We start from the raw sequence: 24,494 nt of genomic DNA on the forward strand, positions 1-24,494 counted from the left end.
CAATAACAGAATCTGCTAACAGGATGGATGGGGATCGCTCCCCGTGTTGCCCAGGCCTGGTAAAGGCTGCCTGCTTCCTAAACCTCCACAACAGACCTTTTCATAGGCCGGCATTTTCAGTAACATGGCGGGTGAGTGAGGGGCATTGAGAGAAGCACTAGTTATTACTACAAAAGTGGAATATTTTTGATTTAAGCTAAAGTAGAGTGAAGTTTCACCGAAGTAACGGTATTTTCTGGAAGTTAAACAGAGTGTCCCTCTGATAGCATGGTATTTTTTTCCAACTGTTTTTCCAGACATCGTTCATTCTTTGGAGATGACAATGCCTTGTGTCCAGTGTGATCTGCACTGCAGAGATGTGTCTCCTCGTGGAATCACCTGTTTGCAGCCTTTCCCTGTCTCAAACGCAAGGTCAGAGCTGGAGCCAAAGCTCCAAGTTAGCAAAAGATTTGACTGTTGTGAAGTTCTTAATGACATTAAAATTAGTCCTTGGGAAGTAACAGAATATATATAAGATTTCAGGGAAACTGTCCCAGTGCCCCGAGCTGGAAGGACTCCCATCGTAACCATTAAGGCGGGGGGGGCGGGGTTTGGCGCAGGGTGGGGCCTGGGGGCTCCCCCCCCTCCCCTCCCGCTCAGGTGCGGCGGCTCGCGCCGAGCCCCGCCCTCCTCCTGCTCCTGCTCTGCGGGCGGGTCACGCGCCGGCGGAGGGATACCATCCTCCCTCGAGAAGGGGAACGACCCTTTCACTCTCGACCCATCCCTTTGTGCCCGTTTCAAAGTCGAGCCGAGGTGCTGTGTCAGCACCGCAATTTACGGAACCCCGCTCAGAAGGGCGGCGTTAAGACCCGGAGGACTATTTTTCAACAGGAGAGGGGGAGGAGAGGAGGGAGGGAGCGGGCGGATGTGTCTGGCGGCGTAAGTAGTTCCGGTTGCGGAAGTGTCGGCGCGCGCGGGGCAGCGGCGCCGCGTCCCCAGCGCAGCCCCAGCCCCGCCATGGCCACCCGCGCCTGCCGCGAGAAGGCGCAGAAGCAGAACGAGCAGCACCAGGCCATCCTGGCCAAGCTTCTGCGCGAGGAGGACAACAAGTACTGCGCGGACTGCGAGGCCAAGGGTACGGCGGGGAGGGGGGGTGGTTGGGCGCTCCCTGCCCCTGCCGTCCGTGCTCCTGCTTTCTGCCCCAGCTCCTGCCCCTGCCTCAGCCCCTGCCTCGGCTCCTGCCCCTGCCTCGGCTCCTGCCCCTGCCTCGGCTCCTGCCCCTGCCTCAGCCTCGGCTCCTGCCCCTGTTCCAACCCCAAACCTAACCTCTGCTGCAGTTCTCTACTGTATTTGACCTGTAAAAGCCAATTACCTGAATGAAATGAGTATGTATTTTGTGGAGTAGGATACCTAATGGAAAAAGAATGTATTTTGTTGTAGTTTTTTTTTTTAAACTAGGTTGAAGTGCCTTTTATACAGACAGTAAATGCAAGATAGGACACCATAAAAAATAGCAGGGGTTAACCGTTTGGGGGGAAAAAAGGCAACTTACACCTGCTTCCTGCTGAGCTCCTTCTCGTGCCCAGCACAAGAGGAGTAAAGGTGACTGTGTGGCAGCTGAAATAAGAATCTGACAACTGAACATGTCAGATATACTCGACTATGTCTGGTATTTCCACAGGCTGTAGCTACATCAAAACCATCCAGCCTCTGTGGATTAGCAGATACCCAAAAACATTGACAATTAATTCTTTATGTCCCTTGAAGCCTGCTATTACAGGATTCCAGCAGATGAAAGCTCAGCAAAACCCAGATGCTATGCTAGTCCTGTTCTCAATGTGTCTCCTTAGAACACCCGGCAAAAAAAAACACCCACCCGGGGTGGGTGGCAGTGTTGTCTGTGGGGCTGACAGTGAGTGGGGAGTCTTTAATGCCACTGAGAACTGATTTCAGCGTCTCTGCCCGCCTGAGCCACAGCTGCGTTATCCTGGAGTCGGGAACTGCCGCCAGAGTCTTTATGCAATGGCTGGCCTAGCCCCTTCCTGAAGTTTCACTGCCACGTCCTCCCCCTGCACCGGCGGGTGTTGATTGGGAACGGGCTGTGGCTGCGGGACCCAGGAAGACACTGCGCGGTGGCTGGGAAGCACTCGCTGCCCACAGCAGTGCCCTCCCTGCTGACCCGCTCCCTACAGTGCCAGGCACAGGTCTGGGTGTTTGTCCATTTAAATGTGTCACAGATATAGCTGTGGTGACAAATGAGATGTTAAAGATTCTGTCGGTGTCAAATCTTGCCTCTCTTTTGTCCGATAGTTTTATCCTGCACAAAAGTAGATAGATATCTACTGGTATAAGAAGAACGACTTGGGGGTGCTGATTGAGGAGAAGCTTGACATGAGCCAGCAGTGTACGCTTACAACCCAGAGGCCAACTGTATCCTGGGCTGCATCAAAAGCAGTGTGGCCAGCAGCTTGAGTGGGGGGATTCTCCCCCTCTACTCTGCTCTTGTGAGACCCCACCTGGAGTATTGCGTCCAGTTCTGGAATCCCCAGCATGAGAAGGAGATGGAGCTGTTGGAACGGGTCCAGAGGAGGGCTACAAGGGTGATTAGAGGGCTGGAGCACCTCCCATATGAGGACAGGCTGAGAGAGTTGGGGCTCTTCAGCCTGGAGAAGAGAAGGCTCCGAGAAGGCCTTATAGCGACCTTCCAGTAACTGAAGGGGCTACAGGAAAGCTGGGGAGAGACTTCTAACAAGGGCATGGAGTGATACAATGAAGGGGAATGGCTTTAAATTGAAGAGGGGCAGATTTAGACCAGACATAAGGAGGAATTTCTTCCCGATGAGGCTGGTGAGGCCCTGCCCAGATTGCCCAGGGAAGTTGTGGCTGCCTCATCCCTGGAGGCGTTCAAGGCCAGGTTAGATGGGGCCTTTAGCATCCTGGTCCGGTGGGAGGTGTCCCATCTCATGCTAAGGGCGTTGGAGCTGGATGGGCTTTAGGGTCCTTTCCAACCCAAACCATTCTATGATATTTGTGTTTGTTTTTACCTCAGGTTCTGTGGCTTTGAAATGGAAAAATGTAGCACTGCCCTCTTTCATCTAGAGTCAGGTGATTAAGATGTTAACCTCAGTAAGATGATTGCACAGTAAGCTAATGTTTTAAGTATAATACTTCCTGAATAACAACCAGGCATTTGCTGTGTATGATTAGCTCCAGAACTGCCGTGTTTAGTTCTTCTCCACCTCTGCTGGAGGTTAAGTATGGTGAGCCGGTTTCAGCAACCAGAAATGGCACTGTGTTTGTAATATCCTTTCAGTTTGTGCATGCTACTTTTTTCAGCATGGATGTAAATTGTGCAGTGCCTTGCATGACGCTGTTGTTTGATACATCAGAAACACAGAAATAAGACTTTGTTTTCCTAGTGTATATCCCTAAGAAAGATATGATATAGATTGCACCAAAGGTGATAGACCTCTCATATTTTTTGCAAGTAACTCTTCTTAATCACTTTCTAGCACAGCTGTTATTGCCCCTAGACTTCTGGTTGCTGTGTGGAAGATTCGTTGTAACCAGTGGTTTTCTGCAAAAAACACACTTGTACGTTTTGTGTATTATTGGCACTTGAGATTTCCATGGTGAATGCTGCTCTGAGTTGCTTCCTGATGGAATTCTGTATGTGTGTTGTTTCATAGTCTAGGCCTTGGAGCTGAGTTGCTCAAGATCAGTCTGGATTAGTCCAACTAATTTTTCTCCTGTCTTCTGTGTCTCTTTTTTCCACTGTCTGGTTAAATTGTCCTTTGTAAGACTCCATAGTCCTTGGTGCTTGGTCTTTTGCCACTTCAGTTCAGCAATGCTGACGCTTTGATCTTTCTCCTTCTTCTACTTGTGTTATTGAGTATCTTTATCTGCTGTTCTTGCCTTTTATGCTTTCATACCTCTTTTCTGTCACAAGAATTTTGTTTCATGAGATCTAACTTTGATGTGTCTTGAGTTTGTTATTTTTCTGTTCGGGTTCTGGAGGACCTACCGACCTCTTGACTAGGGTGTCTTTAGCTAGTACCTGTAATTCAGTTTCCATCTTTCTAATACTTTATTTACTTAGATTTTACTAAAGTCAGACTGCACTTCTGGAGGCTTCCCTGTTTTCTCTTTTACACAACCCCATTTCTCCCTTGCTGTCTCTCTGTATGCTGCAGGTATGGTTTGCTTTCACCCAGGAGAGCTGACTTGAAAATACTGTGTGATGCAGTCTGATCTTGAAGTATTGAAGGAATTGTTTTTTAAAAAAGTTCTCTTCAAATTTAAATTAAATTTTCTGGAAATTCTTATTTTAAGTCTTGTATTGTATTAGCTTTGTAGTGCCATCTGCCTTTGCCAGTACTCCTGTGGTTAAGTGTATGTTTTTCTTATAGCTGGAGTGTGGAGTGATGAACGCCTGAAACTAAAATAAGTTTTAGAGACACTTGAGAGATGGTCATATATGGACACTCTTTGTAGATTTCTTTCCTTAATTTTAGAAAGTTTCCTTCTAGGAATGAGAGTAGCATTAACAGTTCTGTGGTGTCTCTGCTATACCCTGAAGTCTAGATTTCTATGTACTTCTTGAAGATATGGAGCTCAGATCAGCTAGATGAAAATGAAGCAGGCTGTGAACACATAATGCCACTGTTGAACTCTTCCTTGTTGTATCAGTCTTTCAAACTTCTTGTTGACCAAAAGAAGAGGAAAAGTGAAGGATACTTCTTTCAGTTGCAGGGAGGTTTTTTTTCACGCTTATTCCATGGCAGTTGAGTTCTCATGACTGGTTGGCGTCTGGCAGAGTTATAGTTTTGCTAGTCCTGGTATGCAGGGATGTCTGAGGCAGCAGTTTTTAACATGAGTCTATTAGCTAACCAGTGTCTGAGAGCTGTCTGTATGGCATTCCCCAGGCTGTGACAGTCTCCTTCACCTCTTGCATCACTGGCAGCATCCCTTTCATCTCTGATCATGTTTGTGATTAGTCTGGAGTTTCCTATTGCCAGTTCCACTAAATGTTCTGTTCATGCTGGGTTTTGCAGACATGAACGTGAGACTGTCCATGGCAAAATATGTAGGACTTCTCTGGTGTCAGTCCTAGTTCAGAACTATTTTTCCTTCAGTTAGTGTAATTGATTCTTTATTATTTGAAATGCTGTCTGCTTCAGTTACTTTCCTTTTTTGTGTTAGCTTTGCTCCTCTGCCTGTCATCCTCCCCTCTATTGTTCAGTAGGATCTCCGGAGTTCTGTTTTTCGCTTTCTTCCTGTTCACCTAATTGTTGGATAATATTATCTTGATGTGTGACTTTGGTTGTGTTAACTGAGTTGCAGTTGCATATTGGGTCTTATTCTGGCAGTATTTGAAACCATTGTTTTCAGTGTGGTCTTTTAAGATAGCTGGCAATTCATCATGAGTTCTCTACCGAAGCTAAGAGGCTATCATCACTAATTCCTTCCTCTCACCGTAGATGTTATAGTCTCTCTTAAACCTTAGGTATTATACTTACCCTAAGCTTCAGATAGTCACATTCAAGGATTTTGAAATCTTGCAGACTGTACTTGTATATCTGATTAAACTGCTGTTGTTAGAGACTCTGGGAATTCTTAGGTAACTAGATATTTAAAATCTTGCAAATATCCTTTTCACCCTAAAAAAATTAATGTGGTCTTACTTGCTTTTTTTATCACTCATGGCTTTGATCGTATCTACTGTAATGCTGCAGTTGAACTCTTCCTTCATGTTGTTAAGGCTTCTCTGCTGGGTTTTACTTGTATCAAAAAGATCATCAGAATTTAGTGCTGTCCTATTGCTGATTCACCCCTAAATGAGTCAGTCAGCTCTCCTTGCCCTCAGTGTATGACCACCATTGGCATTGCTTTTGAGGAAGTTTTAAGGATGCACCTTTCCTATATTATTGCATGCTTGATTTCTGTAAGAATTAAAAAAGCTATCTCTTGATCTTTCTTAAAATAGTCTTGCTATCATTAATAAAATAATACAAAGTTTTGTATCAAGAATAAGTCAATCCTTTGGTTTCTAGTCTACCTTTTCAAGTACAAGGTATGCAGATACATTATACAGTCTTTTGGAAGGTGGAGAATACAGCTGAGGACACATCTGCCAAAGTAAGCATTAAGCAATAATTAGTAGGATTGCTGACTCTGGCAACAGTATCTGGAAGTGCTTTCTATTCTTTCTTGGCCTTATTAACTGTTGAAGTAGCCACTGTGAATCTCTCACTGCTAAAATGTGTTGGAAACTACCTGCTGTGGGGACATACTGTAGTCGCTATATGTCACCTTCAAGCTGTAAGCCTCCCAGCTGCTGGGAAGACTAGATGATGCCTTTGTGGAGAAGCAGCCTAAAAATCAAAGGTTCTGGAACTGTCTTTGCAATCAGACATTTTTGGGAGAGTGAGGAAGTTGGGATGACATTTGACAAGGCAGTGCTTGTCTGTGCACTGACTGTTTTTTACATCCGTATCTGAACAGCCATCTACAGGCAGTAGGTGTCCTCCCAGTGTTGTATTACTGGGAAGTAGGTGTGCTACTGGTCTTAATCTTTGTAGGAAGTAGTAAGGCATTTCAGCAGCAACTTAAGTCATTCTGAATTATTGAGAGATAAGCAACTGAAATTCCTTTGTGCTCCTTATATGTTTATAATCTAGCAGGAATTGGAAGAATGTAGGAGAACAAAATAGCTATAGATCTGCCCATCTGTCGTGTGTGCAGACTATGCTGAAAGCTGTTGTAAAGTACATGTTACCCTCCCCCCTTCAGTGTAGAGGGAGACTAAATACTTTTTTGTTGTGTTCCATTGCTGATATTTGAATCTCTTAAGCAATAACACCTCTTACATCTGTCAAACAGAGCCAAAATCAAAACCTGTTAACTTCTGTCATCAACCCTTTGACTACAGGGACTGTAATTTGCTGTTTCTGTGTACTTAGTACCTAATTATAACATGCCAGAAGTCTCCTAGGCTGGTGTTACTGCTTGGCAGCAAGGCTGGTATTATTTGGGCAGTGATATTAAACAATACTGAATCAGGGACTTGGAAGCTGAAGAGTGTGATGAGGCACAGAAAAAGATGCTTTATCTTAGAAGAGGACTCTATATTCAGCAGTATTGAAGGAGTAGCCATCTCAGCAAGTGGGTCTGGAAAGAGAGCTGAAGGTGATCAGTCTTGGTCTGGTGTGATATCGCTGCAAATGTGGACCATAAGACTCCAATTACTGTTCCCAACGATGCTTGAACAAAAGGGTTTGAAACAAGTGTGAACAGTCTCTAACACCTTTTCTGCTATGCTTGCATTTGGATATTGACTCTAGTACAAATGGATTGACTGCTGAAGTCTGCTTGTAAATTCATCTCTCTGTCAAGAAGGCAGTTACCTGAGTTGTTAGCTGCTTTAGAAGTTTTAACTATAACCAGGTTAAAATAACATAACTGGAAACTTGCAGACCTTTGTATGGACAATTGCCGAGGACTTGGGCCTTAAGAAACAGTGAAACAATTTCTGTATCAGAGGAGGTGTTCTGGTTTGGGGGTTATTTTTTCTTGTTTCATCTTTTAACGTTTGCTTCATGACTGGTACTGCTGGAAACCTGGTTCAGTGATCTCTTAGCGGAATCCTAATATGAAGAGTCACATTGACACCGTTGCTTGTTCAACCATATTAATTTTTTTTTTTGTGATTATAATATAAATGAAAATGCTTTTCAGTATTTATAGTTGTGCTGTACAATCCTTGGATAGCTGTATATGACTGAGGACTTTGTCTTTAATGTCTGAAGAGTGATAGGTACAGGCTCTTTAGAGTGTGAGGAGGGACTGAACAGGAAGGACTGAAATTTGTGTAGCCAGAATCAGTTATTAGAATTCTGTCTTGAAGTGAACCTAACTTTAACTTCCCTAACAACTTGCCTATCTCAAACACAAAACCTTTTGGCAGTGGGAGAGAAAAAATATCTAGTTTAAGTTAAAATGGGCAATCTAGCTGTTGAAAGAGATCTGGACTATTCCAGTTGTGTTTATGGCCGTTAAGGCTCAGATTTTTTTGTAGACAGATGAATCTTGCATGTCATCTCTCATGTGTTTGGGAGACCAACTTAAATGTATATGAACCTCACTTTTTGTCAAGCTGCTGTTGCTGTTTCCTTATGTTAATTTTGCCTGTAGTGCACTTACTCAGGAATTAACGTAAAGCCAATGGAGAACTCTTAACAGCCCACTGCTTCCAGGCTGTGCAAGGCTTCAGCTTTTACCACTGACTGTCAATGTAAGAATGCTTTGAGTGTGAACTTGCTCTAGGACAACGTACTGATTGTCTGTCCTCAGTTGAAGAGCTTTCCTGTCTTCCTCCCAAGATGGAGAAACTGCTGAAACAGGACACCAGGGGAGATGGAACACAGTGGGGTTATGCTGGAGGTCAGTTTCACATGTAGGCTTAAGTGCAACTTCTGTGCCTATACCGAAGTTCTAATGCAGGGTAGTAACGAACCAACAGCTGATTACTGCTTTATGGATATTTTGTACTGGTAAATATTGGATATGGCTACAGGTTTCTTGGATCAAGAAATTACTAGTATTTCTCTATGATTCTGTTGCAAGGTTGGTTTTGCTGCTGTGATATCAGATTGGTAAAGATCATAGGAGTATAACAGGCTAGAATATAAATCACCAGATATAATGACTGGAAGCTTCCGACTGTCCAGTGAGGTTTTGCAGTATCCTCCGACAAGGAATAAGGAAGGCTAACCACGTTGATTCAAGGTGGGTCTTGCTTAAGCGTAGCAACTGGAATGATATATCTTGATCTCTAATTATAGGAAGGAACTGTATCACTAGAAATCCTAGTTATCATCTGGTACTTGCACTGTTATTTTTCTGGCCTCTCTCTCTGAAACTTGTTTCAGTCTCTCCTGACACTGTCACCAGAGTTTTTATTTTCCAGATGCCGTGCTACTGAATAAAACTACCCCAGTGCTCTATTTATGTGCTGTGAGCTTTTACCTTTTGCTGACACTGGTTGCATGAGACTGAAATTCTGTTAGGAATTGGTTGCTGTTGCGGCCTTGAGAACTGCAATTAATTATCTCACTTGAGAAGAGAGCTTTTCAGAAGACACTTCACTTGGTAGAAGTGGAGTGTGGCAGCTTTAGCTTAAGACTCGTAAGTGGGCAGGGTGTTGCAGTATTGGGTGACTCTACTGGTGTGTTTTTCTGCCTTTAAAGAAAGGATTTGTTTCCATCCCATGACTTATAGTGCAGAAAAATATTCTGAATAAGTCACTGGAAATCTATTTATCTTGTAATGGAATAGAGTTATTTGCAAATACAGGTTAGTGCTGTTGAAATCGTGTGCACAGCCTCCAGGCTTTTTATCAAACCCCTTAAAATAGTATTTGTGGGTACATTCTCCATTCCTCAGGACTTAACCAAACTTGATTGGATGAGACTCAAAGTGGCATGATGCAGCTTTGAAGTTAGAATTGCTTTGACAGGAGGCTGGGCTAGGTGACCTCTGGAGGTCCCTTTTAACCTAAATTCTTCTGTGACTACTAATAAAAATATTTATGGGACTTGGAGTTTTTTATGATATAATAACTTTTTAGGTTCTCTGAGGTGGATTATAAGAGATGCAGAGATCCTTAAATCCTTAGTTTGCTACCCTACATCCAGATATTGGTCTTGAAGGTCTAAGCTGTTTCTTTGTGTGGACCATAAACGTGGGACAGTTCCTGAAAAGTGATTTTTAGTGTTGATGAGACCATGTTCTTGCTTCTTGAAGTGCAAGACACCCTAGCTGTTTCGGTCAGAGGCTAGTGGTATGTGTCTTCTAATGGTAGCTAAGCTGTGGTTCTGCCACTCGCTAGTGACATGAAAAAGATGCCACTGCAGGATGAGGTTGATACCAGCTGTTGATCTTTGCTTTGTTCCTAAATAACCTGTTGTGGAACTGAAGCTGGTGCTGTCTTGTGAATCTGCCCTCTTTGGTCTGAATGCAGTTAACAAAGAGCAACTCTGCAGCCTTAGGAATTTCTTGTCAACAACACAAAGGAGGCAATTAGATATACAAGGTCCAACACAAAAAATCATGAGACTAACCCCATAGCTCGGGAACTAAGAGCAGGAGGGGAGAGACAAGAGATGGTTATAGAACATGCTCTAACCTGCCATAGTGAGACAAACCTCAGCTTGATCGCTTTGCTCAGTACAAGCGGATGTGTTCAAATGTAGACATTTTCTTACCCTCAGTTGGAAAACGTTGGTGTGTACCGGCAATGCTTCGCCTGTGAAGCAGTTTTACCTAATAATGTCACTGCTTGAACACCCACCCTGTTTGTCACACCTGGCTCTCTGTGGTTTCTACCTCTTCCCATAGATCAAAGTCATTGCTCAAAGGCGCCCATTTCTTTGTCAGTAGAAGATACAAAAGGAAAAACGATGGAGATCCTCAGCAACCTTTCAGAAAGTGCTCCGTGGAATTACTTTGAACATTGGCAGCATTGTATGCAGCTGTGTATCAACTCAGAAGGGAACCATTTTGAAGGTGATCATAGCTGATTTTCTTAGTTTGTTAAATAGAAGGAGTTACAGGCACAGTCTCTTTTTTTGTGCGCGTGTTGGGCTATGGATGTATGTGGCAAGTAGACTTTTAGGGAGGTTCCTTTTCCTGGGAGGGTGGCTCCTTCTTTAATCCTCACTTCCTGTAGGATTTAAGAATCAGTTATTGGCCGTTCCTTAGAGGGTAGTCAGCAGTTAATTTAGCTTGGGTGTCACATTGCCCTAAACTGACTCACTGAGGTTCATTTGAGCATGATTCAGCTTCAGGTTCCAAACTTAGATGCTTTGTATTGTTTTTTTGTGGCCGCAACTAAATTTGCCCAGACTCAATGACTTTGCCCTGTGAACATGTAAAGTTGATAAATGATAACTTACTCTCCTGTTGAAGCTCTTGGAAGAGTAATGCTGCTAAACCTGTGACTCGGTTAATCTGTCTTAACTCCACTGTCAACAACAAATTGGTTTTGGATATCATGGAGGAGTAAAAGTGATTTAAGACTGAGCTCCCCGCAGAGGGGAATGGCTTGTACAACTGGAAGACTGCAATAGGTAGATAACGGGCACTTTAGGAAGGATAGGCTGGGATGGTGGTACGGGAGAGCTGCCAGTTTTGGTAACAGCATGGGGCTGTGTGCAGCTTTGCCTAGAGCTGGCTAGTGAGCCAACTGAGAGCTTATGGGTCAGGATTAGAGGGCAGACCATCATGGGTGATGTCGGTGTGTGCTTCAAACCACCTGATCAGAAAGGAGCTACTAATAGAGCTTTCTTTGGACAATTCAAGCCTAACATTCACAGGCCTCGGTGCTCATGGAGGATTCAAACCACCCAGGTATCTGCTGGAGGGACAGCACAGCAGGGAAGAGTAATGTGGGAGGCTTCTGGCATGCATCGATGACCACATCCTGGTACAATTGGTTGAGGACAAAGGAGGGTGTTCAGATAGGCCTATTACTTACATCCCCAACCTTTTCTTCCTTGTTTGTAAAGTTTAGGAGTATTCTTGGTTGCAGTGACCATGAGATGGAAGAGTTCAGGATCTGAAGAGGAGAGAACAAAGCAAAGAACAGGATCATAGCCACAGTCTACAGGAGAGAAGACTCTTCTTTTCAGGCATTTGATTGGAGGACTCATTTAAGATATGGTTCTGGAGAATAGAGAGGTCCAGGACACTGGTTGACTACTACTTTAAGCTCTACTGTGGCACATCCTGATGAACAGGAAATTGCAAAAAGGCAGCAGGGGTCCTGCTTAAATGAACAAGGAGCTCCTGTCAAAACTCAGCTATAAAAAGGAAGCACGTAAGAGATGGATCAAGAGACAGGTGACCAGGAGGAGATACTGCCCAAGCATGTAAGGATGTGTTTAGAAAGGAAAGCCAGTGTCTGTGTGGAGTTGGGTCTGACCAGAGATAAATGGATGTCAACAAGAAGGGCTTTAACAGATAATTGGCTGCAAAAAGAAAATTGGAGAAAATGTGGGCCTGCTGCTGAATGAGGCAGGGGACCTGGTCATAAGGGATATGGTAAAGGCTGAGACATTCCATGCTTTCTTTATCTTGGTCTTTACTGCTAGGATTTTCGTTCAGCAATTCCAAGCAAGGAAGGCTTGCTCTCAGTAGTAGAGGAAGATCAGGTTTGGGAGCGCTTACAGAAACTGGCTGTGCGCAAATCAATGGGCTGTAACGGAATGCACCCGTGTGTACAGACAGAGCTGGGCAGTGCTATTTTGAGGCCACTTTCAATAACCGTAAGGTCTTAGTGACTAGGGGAGGGTCCTGAAGAAAGGAAATGCCATTCTTATCTCTGAAAAGGGGAAGAAGGAATATCTAGGGAACCAGAGGCCAATCGACTTTGCTTTACTCCTTGGAAGGGTGATAGAGCAAATAATCCTAAGAACACATGAAGAAAAAATGATGGGCAATAGCTGGTGTGGATTAGCAAAGGGGATATCATGCCCATCCAACCTGATAGCCTTCTACGATGACCAAGCCAGATTTACCTTGACTTTAGTGAGGCTTTTGAAAAAGTCATTTAACGTCCTTATTGATAACCCAATGAAGTGCAGTCTGGATAAAGAGATGGTGAGTTGAATTGTAAATGGCTGAATTGCCGGGCTCAGAGTTGCGAGCAGCAGCTTAAAGTTGAGCTGGAGGCCAGTCACTGTTAGAATACCTCAGGGGGTTGATACTGAGGCCAACACTATTTAACGTCTTCATTAATGACCTATGTGATAGGACTGGCTGCGCCTCTGGCAAGCTTGAGGTGATGCAAAACTGGGAGGAGTGTTTGGTAAATCAGATGGATTTGTTGCTACTCGGAGCAGAGGACTTGACAGATTGAAGAAATGGGCCAGCAGGAACCACGTGAAGTTCAACAAATGGAAATGCAAAGCCCTACTCCTAGAGAGGGAGTGCTGGGAATGCAGAAGGGGTGCTTTGGATCCTGTGGATCATAAATAAGTCCTGAGCCAATAATGCACCCTTGCCACAAAGAAGACCAACAGCATCTTGGACTGAATTTCAGGAAGAGTATTGTCAGTGTCTAGAAGGAGGTAATCCTTCTTTCCTTGGCACTGCTGAGACCACATCTGTAGTGCTGTGTACAGTTCTGAGCTCCACATTATGAGAGAAACATTAACAGACTGGAGCAAGTCTGGCAAAGGGACACCAAGATGAAGAGGTTGGTCTGTCTGACATGTGAGTGGAGGCTGAAAGTGCTGGGATTATTTAGTCTGGAAGAGAGAAGGCTACTGGGGAGATCTTTTCTGTGGTATCTGGTGATGGGACCAAGAGGCGATGAACACAAATTGAAACACAGGAAATCTCACTGAAGTATAAGAATAAACTTTTTCTTTTTTACTATAGAGGAGGCTGAATACTGGAACAGGTTACTGAGAGAGGCTCCATACCTGGAGATAGTCATAACCTGACTGGAAACTGCCTGAAGCGACATGCTGCCGTTTTCTCTGAGGCGGAGGGAGTGTGTGTGGGGGGGTGGGCTGGTGTTGTATTAAATGATCTCCAGGGGTCCCTTCTAATCTCATCTACTTCAGATGCAATTCAAGTGGTTTATCATTTATGAGCTTGTATGGAGTCCCACTATAGATAGGACTATGTTTTATTTTTCCAGAGCAAGCATCTGCCTTGTAGATAAAAAGTAGATTGTTTGTTTAAAGCTGAGGTCCTTTGCAAGAAAAGGAAGTGATTAACAGACATAAATACAGACTGTAGTATAGTCTTGACTTTTCTTGATAGCTGATACAGAAATCTTGCTGTGGTTTGTACATCTGGGAGGCTGTGCAGAAAAGTTACTGTTGTCTTTTGACTGAGCTGCTGTTTAAATATAGCTGGGAGAATACCTTCACAACTTAAACTGCCTCCTAGAGCTGGTAGAAGGTTGGTTAGAACTGGAGTCTCTTGTGTAAGAAATCTCCATTTTTCTTAAAACTGTTGTTTGGAGCGCTCTGTTATGACTACAGATGATGTGCCCTGGAAGACTGGGGCAAAACAGACTTCTATAAATTGCTGTTCTCCTTCCCTTCTGGCCTCTTATCTGATGAATGACTGCTGAGAGCTTGAGCAGTGTTACTTTTTCACGTTTTCTCTTGAATTGCTTCACAAAAGACCGCTATTACAGAACTTTCATTTTCTTTGTGAATACTTGGCAAACTTACATTTGAATGGATACCTATTTCATGGGTTTTTTTGCAGTAGACTCTGATTGCATAGCATAATGCTAACACTTATTTATTCTTCACACTCTTGCCTTGATCCCTATTTGCTTCCTAGGAGGCGATAAATGTGTACGTCTGAGTATACCATCATGGAGTTCCTTGGCATTGTGATGCTTGACCCAATGTGGAGAACCCAAGCTCTGCATTGTTTTGACCTTTTAGAAAATACCTAAAAGTGGGTCTCTGTTCCTCTGCCTAGTGGAGCCAGATGCTTTTGTTTTCTGAGGTTGCCATCTGAAGAAGAGGAAGAACTTGGAGGTGCAGAGAACATGCTAGAGCTGGGAATCTGTGATATCTGTGGATATGGAGAGCAGCGATTCTGTAGGTCACCTACAGAAGTTTTGTGGGGGAAGTGACAACTGCACAGGTCAATATATTGCCTATCTCAGTAGACTTACACTGTCAGTTGTTCCTTTCTTCTCTGGAGGAAAGATACTCACTTCCAGGAGGCCATGGAGGAAAAGGAGGTAGAGATTGTAGCTCAATCCCTGTCAGAGAGGAGCCATGGACATCAGTGTGTGATACTTGGAGGCAATGTTGCCAAGCAACTAACTTGCAGCTGTGATTTGGTAAAAGAGCAGTTCTGTTTCTCAAAGCTGTGTCTGGCTCTGATTTTGTGTAAGAAAATGACTGTATTGATGAGGAGCAGGGAACTGTCCCTCTTGGTGTGGATAAGAAAAGAAGTATGGTATTCACTGTTTGGCTATCGATTGCCATACTGTTGCGTACTGCCTCCTTCCTAAGCAGGAGGGAATGAGAACCTGTAATGGCATTTGACTGAAGTTCTTGAATTAGACCGGATAAAGCTTTCTAGTACAAGACTTCACTAGTAGGATTAAAGACAGTATTAGTCCTGTAGGAATTTCTGCAAAAGATGGAAGTGATTCATTGTATGTAACCTGCTCTTCTTGAATGCAGCGGAATTTGCATGTGGATTCAAAACTTGGCAGTGAGTGGCAACTGGGATTGAGTGATCATTTTAAACAAGCTCCGAGTAATGTGTGCTCAAGTAATTTGAGTTTAAATCTGTCATTCACAGCAATTTCTAGAAATAGCCAGCATATCAATAAGCAATGATGCTTCTAAGAATAGGAACTGATTCCCACTAGGGTATGTACCTATGGAGTATTTAAATTGCCTGTTATGTGTAGATGATGGCAAACCCATCCCTTTCTTCAAACATGGAAAATGCCGTACTTAATATTAACCCTTTACATCTTCAGCAGAAATGCACTTGTACATTTGAGATCCTCTTCTAAGCAGTGGTTAAACTGAAGAGACATGCCAATAACAAACTGATTGTAAGCTCTGTGGTCATTGTTTTCATTACCTAGGTGGGTTATTCTCAATTTCAGATGTACTGAACTGCTGTATTGAGTCTGGCTGGGATGGAGTTATCTTTCCCCATAGCAGCCGTCAGAGCTCTGTGCATTGTGTTTGTAGCTAGAATGGTGTTGATAACACACTAGTGTTTCCAGTGTTGATGAGCAGTGCTTGCACAGCATCAAGTTTGTCTCTCCAACCTCTCCCCAAAGGCCACTAGGCTGAGAGTGGGTGAGAGGATGGGAGGGGACACAGCCAGGACAGTTGATCCCAACTGCCCACACTGATATTCCATACCATATGATGTGCCCAGCAATAAAAGGTAAGAGGAAGCTGGGGGGAGGATTTGTTGTTCAGGTGTTTTGTCTTCTGCAGCAACCACTATACATGCTAAGACTTTGCTTCCCAGGAAGTGGCTAGACGTTGCCTGCTGATAATGAAGGAGAGAATAAATATTTTTTGTTTTCTTTTGCTTATGCGTGTGGCCATTGCTTTTCTTTATTATCCTGCCCATGAGCTTTTTCATCTTATTTTTTCCCCCCCTTGATGAGCATGTGGTCGCCAGCCAAGGTTAACCCAGCACAACTGCTGAGGGTTTCTTATGTGTTGTAAGGAAAAAGAAATTGTCATTTCCCTTACAAAGACTCTGAAGCCTTGGTTCACTTTTCTAGGTATTCTGCAGCCCATAGCAAACGGCCTTTGAAAGAAGTGATGCTAAATGCCTCTTCACATCTTCGCACTTGTCTTGTTCACTGCAGTTCCCATGGAGTTCATGGAGTTCCTGTTTAAAAAGATTACTCAAAAAAAGTGTTTATACAGCAAAAAGATTCTGTCAAGTGTTTGGTCTTAAAAAAGTACAACAGATAGAAGATCACGGGCTAGAGGATTCTGCAAAGTTCTGGGGGTACATTTTGAGTTGATACTTCACAAGCAACCTCAATCCCACTCTGAACACTTACAATTATGTATTTCATACTAAATGAAGCTAAGTGCATTGGTATTGTATTCAGTTTCTCTTTCTAGCTTCTGAAGAAAATGATGTTTTGAGGAAAATATTTTACAGCTACAACTTCTTTTGACTACAGGAAGTACCAGTCACTTTGGAAAAAACTTTCAAAAAAAAAAATAGAGAGCAAGTTTGTTTTTGTGTAGCACAAGTCTAGTTAAAACAATTGTGAAGAATGCCACTTAAGTAAACTTATTTCTTCCTTTCCTGGTCATATGTAGCTGATGTAGTGGTGCATGATAGCTGAGTGCTGCTGATTGTCTGTCATGCTGGAATGCTTAATTGTGTCAGTTTGAAATAGATTTAATTTGGTGTCACCTCAGAGACCACCACACTTTTAGGAAGCAAGAAGATGCTTTTAGAAAAATGCGAAGTATATTTTATCCTTGTGTGGCTGATCTGTTGTGTTTAGATATAAAGAAGTTAATTTCTCTTTTTTAAATGCGAAGTGGTCAAATACTGGGCCAAGTTATGCTCAGAGAGGTGGTGGAACATACCTTAGAGGTGTTCCAGACAACTGAACAAAGCCCTAAGCATCTTGGTTTAATTAGATCTGATTGGAGGATCAAGTTAGCTTACATGACCTTGGGAAGTCAATTCACACCTAAATTATTTTATATTCTTTAGTCACTGACTGAGGAAGTGCAGTAGGTCTACCTTTTAAAGAGCAGGTGTTAAATATCTAATGGAGCACGTGTACCTTGTGTGGATTAGCTGAAACCCAGCTGCATGGATGGATATTGAAGCACTCCGAAGTCCAAGCCATATGCTGACTGGGAGAGTACAGTATTAGGGTGTGGCTAGGCCAGCATACTAGTTCCAGGACTGTGTGGGAAGGGGATATATGCCTGTGCCAATGCAGTTTAAAGTAGGGGAAAGCCTGGATTCTGCCTTTCCCCTTTAGCCAGTTCTTTCCCATGGTCTTTGATTAAGTTAGTACCCTGAGGTCCATAACAAGTGCTGCTCTGAAAGTTAATTATATTGTTACAGTAAGACTTAAAGATCATCCGTGCAAGGACTTGCATTTACATTGTAGGCTGTTCCTGTGCACAAGGACTGCAATGTATTGGTGTTTGGGGATGGACAAGTAGGCTTCCTTTAAGTAAGAAAGGTGATAAGTGCATCATAAAAGTCTACTTAGTCTGGTTTATTTAACTCACAGAGGAAGTGAGGGAAGACAGTATGTAGGGGAAGAAAGTAGGTGAATAAGTCTCTGCAGTGAACATGGGTGTTGTGGGTTGCTTTATCTTCCTCACTTGTGGGATCAGAGAGAGAATCAAAAAGTGAGAAAACTTGTGGATCGAAATAAAGACAGTTTAATAGGTAAACCAAAAGCTGCACATGCAAGCAAAATAAAATAAGGAATTCATTCACTACTTCCCATTGCCAGACAGAAGTTCAGGCATCTCTAAGGAAGCCAGGCTCCATCCTGTGTAACAGTTACTTAGGAAGAGAACTGCTGTAACAAAATATCCCCACTTCCTTTTTCCTGCAGCTCTTATTGCTGGGCACAACACCATATGGTATTGGATCTTTCTTTGGTCAGTTTGGGTCAGCTCACACCGCTTGTGTCCTCTCCCATCTTCCTGGCCACCCCCAGCCTACTTGCTGGCTGGCTTGTCTGAAAAGCAGAAAAGGTCTAGGTGCTGTGCGAGCACAGCTCAGCAACAGCGAATATGCTGGTGTGTTGTCAGTGCTGTTTTGGTCACAGATCCAAAACATAGGACCATATGGGCTGCTATGGAGAAAATAAACTCCTTTGCAGCACAAACTAGCACAGCAGAGAAGGTTGATACCAGAAACTGTCTGGTCAGTCTTTACAGATGGTTTCAGTGTATTTCTACAGCCCAGAGCCTGAGATTTGTCACTCTGCTTCCTGTCTGCAGACTTGGGTCTCTGTTTTCTCCCTGCATCTTTTTCAAGCATAGGCTTACCAAGGAGAGGTTGTGGATGTGCATTTACCCAATTTGTAATACAGGAGGTACAAGGGAGAGCATCTCTAGAGTTGCCGAGAGCTGCCCAGAGGTTGTGTAGTTTGAGGAGTGTTTACTTAAGCAGTCTCTTCAGTTGGATTTGAGTAAAAATAGTAAAGGGAAGCTGATTAATAAAATTAACAGATACATAGTTGTCCTGGGTTTGGCTAGGAAAGTTAATTTTCACAAGAAGCTGGGAGGGAACACAGCTGGGGCAGCTGACCTGAACTGACTGAAGACATATTCAATGCCATGGCATCATGCTCAGTGTATAGGGAGGTGTGATTTGTGAATGCAGTTGGAAGTGCGATTCGTGGCTTGATAAGTGTGACTTGGATTTTGGCTTGGGAGCGTTCTAAGCGTCGGTTTCTGGCTGGTGAGCGATTTACATTATATATCACCTGTTTTGTATATTCTTGTGTTATTATCGCTGTGTTTTTCTCTTCTTTTGCTGCCCTGTTAAACTGTTTTTATCCCAACCCGTGAGTTTTACCTTCTTTGTTTCTGATTCTCCTTCTTATCCCCCTGGGGAAGGGAGAGTGAGCGAACAGCCATGGGGTTGTTTTTTGCCATCGGTGTTAAACCGCAACAGTCCTTTTTGATACCCAGAGTGGGGTTCAAAGGGTTGGGATAATGACAGATCTGACTAGAGTATTTAGAAAAAATTGAATACTCACTGGTCACAATGTTGTTTTGTTTATTCACATGATTGTGTTATGTAAATCCTTGTATGCTGTATATATTCCTTGCAATGCTGTTTATCATCTCGAAGAAATGGAACAAGGTTGTTATATTGATATTTTGTGTAATACTGACTTATGATATGATTACATCACTGACAGTGGGGTTAGACTGGTATTTCTATGCAACATTGCTGTCACTTCTGTACCTTAGATACCATCTTTTGGAATTTGTTAATAATGGCATGCAGTTTATGGGGATGACTGGGGAGGATACTTTCCCCCAACTCTTTCAACTTCCCTTTCTTCCTTAGGCTAATTACATCAGCTCTTGAGAATTTTTAATATCTTGGGATGTTCACGCCAGCGTGTTTGTATTGCTGTGTCACAACCCTGTCATTTGCTGCGGACTGATCCAAACTGCACTAGAGCAAGATGAAGCTCTGGAACACCTGCAGTACATTGACAGTGTCGCTGCATGGGGCAGCACAGCAGCAGAAGATTTTGAGAAAGGGGAGAAACTGGTCCAAAACCTTCTGAAAGCTGGGATTGTCATAAAATGAAGTAAGGTCAAGGGACTTGCACAGGACATCCATTGTTTTAGGAATAAAATGGCAAGATGGGCATCATCAGATCCCGGTGGATGTGATCAACAAAACAACAATTATGTCTTCACTGACTAGCAAAAAGGAAGCACAAGCTTTCTTGGGCATTGTAAGTTTTTGGAGGATGCATATTCCAAATTACAGTCTCATTTTAGGCACATTTTATCAAGCAACCCAGAGGAAGAACAATTTTAACTGGGACCCCAAGCAGCGACAAGCCTTTGAACAAATTAACCAAGAAATAGTTCATGCCTTGGGCCAGTCGGGGCAGTTGAAAATGTACTCAACACTGCATCTAGAGAGAATGGCCGTACCTGGAGTTTTTGGCACAAAGCAGCTGGGAACACTTGAGGCTGACCCCTAGGTTTTTGGGGTTGGGAATACAGAGGATCTGAGGACCTGCTACACTCCAAATGAAAAAGAGATACTGGCAGCATGTGAAGGAGTTCGAGCTGCTTTGGAATTGGTTTATTCTGAAGTGCATCTCCTCTTAGCACCCTGACTGCCGGTGCTGGACCGGATGTTCCAAGAGAGGATACTCGCTACACATCATGCAACTGATGCTATGTGGAGTAAGTGGTGGTCGTGCTGATGTCATAGGAATCCCCAGTCACACAGGAGTCTTGAAAGTGTTCTGCTTGAGAAACTGGCTGCCACTGGCCTGGACAGGCACACCCTCTGCTGGGTAAAACCTGGCTGGATGGCTGGGCCCAAAGAGTAAATGGAGTTAAATCCATCTGGGGGCTGGTCACAAGTGGTGTCCCCTGGGCTCAGTGCTGGGTCCAGCTCTGTTCAATATCTCTATCAATGACTTGGATGAATGCACCCTTAGTAGGTTCACGGATGACACTAAGCTGGGAGGAAGTGTCAATCTGCTTGACGGTGGAGAGGCTCTACAAAGGGATCTGAACAGTCTGGACCTCTGGGCTGAGACCAATAGGATGATACTTAACAAGGCCAAATGCCAGCTCCAGCACTTGGGACACAATAACCCCATGCAGCGCTACAGGGTTGGAGAAGAGTGAATGGAAAACTGCTTGTCAGAGAGGACCTGGGGATGTTGGCTGACAGTGACTGAACATGAGCCAGCAGTGTGCCCAGGTGGCCAAAAAGGCCAATGGCATCTTCTGTCAGAAACAGTGTGGCCAGCAGGACCAGGGAAGTGGTTCTCCCCCTGTACTCCGCACTGGTGCGGCTGCATCTTAAGTACTCTGTTCAATTCTGGGCCCCTCACTACAAGAAGGACATTGAGGTCTTGGGGTGTATCCAGAGAAGAGTGATGAAATTGGTGAAGGAGCTGGAGCACAAGTGTTATGTGGAGTGGTTGAGGAAACGGTTTGTTTAGCCTGGAGAAGAGAAGGCTGAGGGGAGACTTTATCACTGTCTACAACTACCTGAAAGGAGGTTTCAGAGAGGTGGATGTTGGTCTCTTCTCCCAGGTGATAGGTGACAGGGTAAGAAGGAATGGCCTCAAGTTATGCCAGGGGAGGTTTGGATTACGCATCAGGAAAAGTTTCTTGATCGAAAGGGTTAGCAAGCACTGGAACAGACTGCCCAGGTTGGTGGTTAAGTCCCCATCCCTAGAGGTCTTTGTAAGACTGGTAGATGAAGTACTCACGAATATGATTTAGTAGTGAACAGGTACAGTTGGGCTTGATGATCTTAAAGGTCTTTTCCTACCAAGCAATTCTATGATTCTGTGTAAGAGGGGTAGTTGGCTGGGGTTGTGGTAAGCATGGCTTGACATTCCAGCTGGGCATAAGTTTCCAGACAGTGAGCAAACTTGCCTTAGGTACCACCTATTTAGAGTATTCTTTTATTGTTATTATTGTTGCTGTATTTTTCTTTCCCTTTGCTGTTTTCATCTCAACACCCAAGTTTTCCCTTGTTTCTGATTTTCCTCCTCATCCCATGGAGGGCCAGCTGGTGGAGTGAGAGTGGCCATGAGGTTCTTTTCAGCCAGCAGTGACTAAACCGTGACGATAGTCTGGTAGATACACACAAGACTGAAAGGTTGCCTGTGGCAAATAGGCTGCATTATAAATCCATCTTGCTATCAAATCATATTTCTGGGCTTTTCATCATCATTAAAGGAAGAACTTCAATCGCTGGCTGAAGATATTTTTTGCAGCAGATGCTTATAAAACCGAATTCTGTGTCTGGCTGCACAAGGGGGGCTCTTGCTGCATCCCAGCTGAGTAGCATAGATTTACAGATTGATTTTTTTTTTTTTTTTTTAATCAATGGTGACTTTACTTAATGCTTGCTGTCAACTAATGAAAGCATTTTGTAAGCTCTTACTGTTGCCCAAATTTACCTTTATTTGTGCACCTAGAAGGAATATAAATCATACACTTAAAACAGTATGCCTTTCAGCAGTTCCTTGCTGACAAGAGAAAAATTGTAGTCAAGACCACTTCCAGAAGCTTCCTGCTAATACTGTCATATGCTACGTAACCTTGTCTTTTTTAGAAAGTACCAAATGCTGCTAACAGCTTGCACACCTTATTCTTGCCATTTCAACTCTGATACAAGCAGTCTTTCTCTTTACAAGTGAAGAGGCAGGATAAAATTAGAGGACTAGTCCTTAGCCAAATGGAAAATTGATTTCTGAATACGTTAGCTTATGGAATGTGCCAGAGTTATCGTCTCTGACATGTCTGATTGTTAAAGCAGTGACTTTACTTTCCAAAGGTGTTCTGTGGCAGGCTACTATCCTACCAGGCTGGCAAGAGTGCTGTGACAGTGTCCCGTGTATTCTGTATGCGTTCTCCATATACATGCGTTCATACAGATGCATGTGCTCTCGGTAACTGAGCATGAGCGTAGAATCATAGAATGGTTTGAGTTGGAAGGGACCTTAAAGATTATCTAATTCCACCCCCCCTGCTACGGGAAGGGACACCTCCCACCAGACCAGGCTGCTGAAGGCCCCGTCCAACCTGGCCTTGAACATTTCCACAAATGGGACATCCCCAGCTTCCCTGGGCAACCTGTTTGGTTGGGAACCACCCTCATTGGGAAGAATTTCCTCCTTATGTTTAGTCTAAATCTGACCCTCTCTAATTTAAAGCCATTCCCCACCATCCTGTCACTCCATGCCCTTGTAAAAATTTCCTCCCCAGCTTTCTTGTAGCCCTTTCAAGTACTGGAAGGTTGCTATAAGGTTTCCTCAGAGCCTTCTGTTTTCCAGGCTGAACAACCCCAACTCTCTCACCCTGTCCTTGTATGGGGGGGGCACCAGCCCTCTGACCATCTTTGTAGCCCTCCGCTGGACCCGTTCCAACAGTTGCATGTCCTTATTGTTATCAGCCAAGAAGCAGGAGCTGCTCTCTCACAGTACAGTAGCTGTTTATGATCTTGCTTGCCTGGGAAGCGTTAGGATGGTTGGTGAAATCTGTGTTGTGAAATACTTCCAAGTTAGGAATATGAACTTTGGAAAGAATTTTTGAAAGGAAGTTTTAGTGCAGAACACTGAGTTAAAGTCAGGGGTATTTGCATTAAAAATAAGTGTTTTAGAACATCTTCCTCATTATTTAAATCCTGCCATCTTGGAAATAAAATCAACAAGGTCTCCTATTCATGTTTTGGGGAACAAATCTCCCAAAGTGTTTTTTGATCTTTTTTGCTTATATTACTTTACATGAAGTGTGATTGTCTACATATGTGTGTGTATAACTTTCTGGTAGAAATGAAACAGTGTATTTAATTTCTTTAGCAACTTAACATTTGCAGCTTACCATCATCACCTATTGTTTGGTAAAAAAGATTTTTTTTTTTTTATTTCGGAAAAACAAACATCAGTCAATATTCTTATTTTTAATAACTAACTGTTGATAGGGCCAAAAATCTTTAATTTTTTCACTTTGTCACCTTACAAGATTACTTCTTCAATAGCCATTTGAAATAAGCTAAAGGCTGTTCATATCAAGAATAAACTTGATGATATCTGTATAGCTTCAATAGTTGTCACTAACCAGTTGTCTGTTTTACAGACTGCATTTTTTCATATGCCTAACTTGATTCGTAGTATATGGCTTTTGATGTTTGAAACATACAAAGTCCAATACAAATAATATACTAACCCTGTAGCTTGGGAACCAGAAGTGGGAGGGGAGAGACAGAGAGGTGGTTTAGAGCAGGTTATAACCTGTCACAGTGAGACAAGGCTCAACTCAATTGCTTTGCTCAGTAGGAGTGGATACATGTTCAAATGTAGACATTTTCTTACCCTTGGTTGGAAAATGTCGGTGTGCAAGAGTGAATACTGACTTAATGTTAAGTTTCTTGTGAAACTGAAGAAATCTGCAATGGAAACTTTTCAGTTATTGACTGAGGCTTATGGTGAAGAGATGCCAAGGATCAAGTTAGTGCTCCAAGGAACCCAGTTTTTGTGGATAGAAGATAAGAAAGCAAAACCAGCAGAGATCCTCAACAGCCTTTCAGAAAACGGTCTGTGGAATTGCTTTGAACATCGGCAGCATTGTACGCAGCTGTGTGTCAACTCAGAGGGGAACCATTTTGAAGGTGGTCATAGATTATTTTCTTAATGTGTTAAAGAGTTACAGGCACAGCCTCATCTTTTTTGTCACGGACCTCTAATTCCAGAATTAAAG

At 43.4% G+C, this 24,494-nt stretch overlaps 1 protein-coding gene across 5 annotated transcripts in view; it reads left to right on the forward strand.

Annotated features, from left to right (window-relative positions):
- The first annotated feature begins 907 nt into the window (after nt 1-907).
- The window catches only part of SMAP1 (small ArfGAP 1), a 105,073-nt gene continuing 81,486 nt past the window's right edge, over nt 908-24,494 (forward strand). For 2 of the 5 annotated variants that reach the window (XM_054061011.1, XM_054061012.1), the window contains exons 1-2: nt 908-1,114; nt 10,378-10,545. In XM_054061011.1, the coding sequence (XP_053916986.1) occupies nt 997-1,114; nt 10,378-10,545 (286 nt within the window). In that variant the 5' untranslated portion in view covers nt 908-996. Of the gene's footprint in view, nt 1,115-10,377; nt 10,546-19,632; nt 20,451-24,494 lie in introns of those variants that run through there. The other 3 variants (XM_054061014.1, XM_054061016.1, XM_054061015.1) reach the window with 3 other exon arrangements.

This window comes from Cuculus canorus, chromosome 3 (genome assembly GCF_017976375.1).
Source record: "Cuculus canorus isolate bCucCan1 chromosome 3, bCucCan1.pri, whole genome shotgun sequence".
NCBI classification, from domain to species: Eukaryota; Metazoa; Chordata; class Aves; order Cuculiformes; family Cuculidae; genus Cuculus; species Cuculus canorus.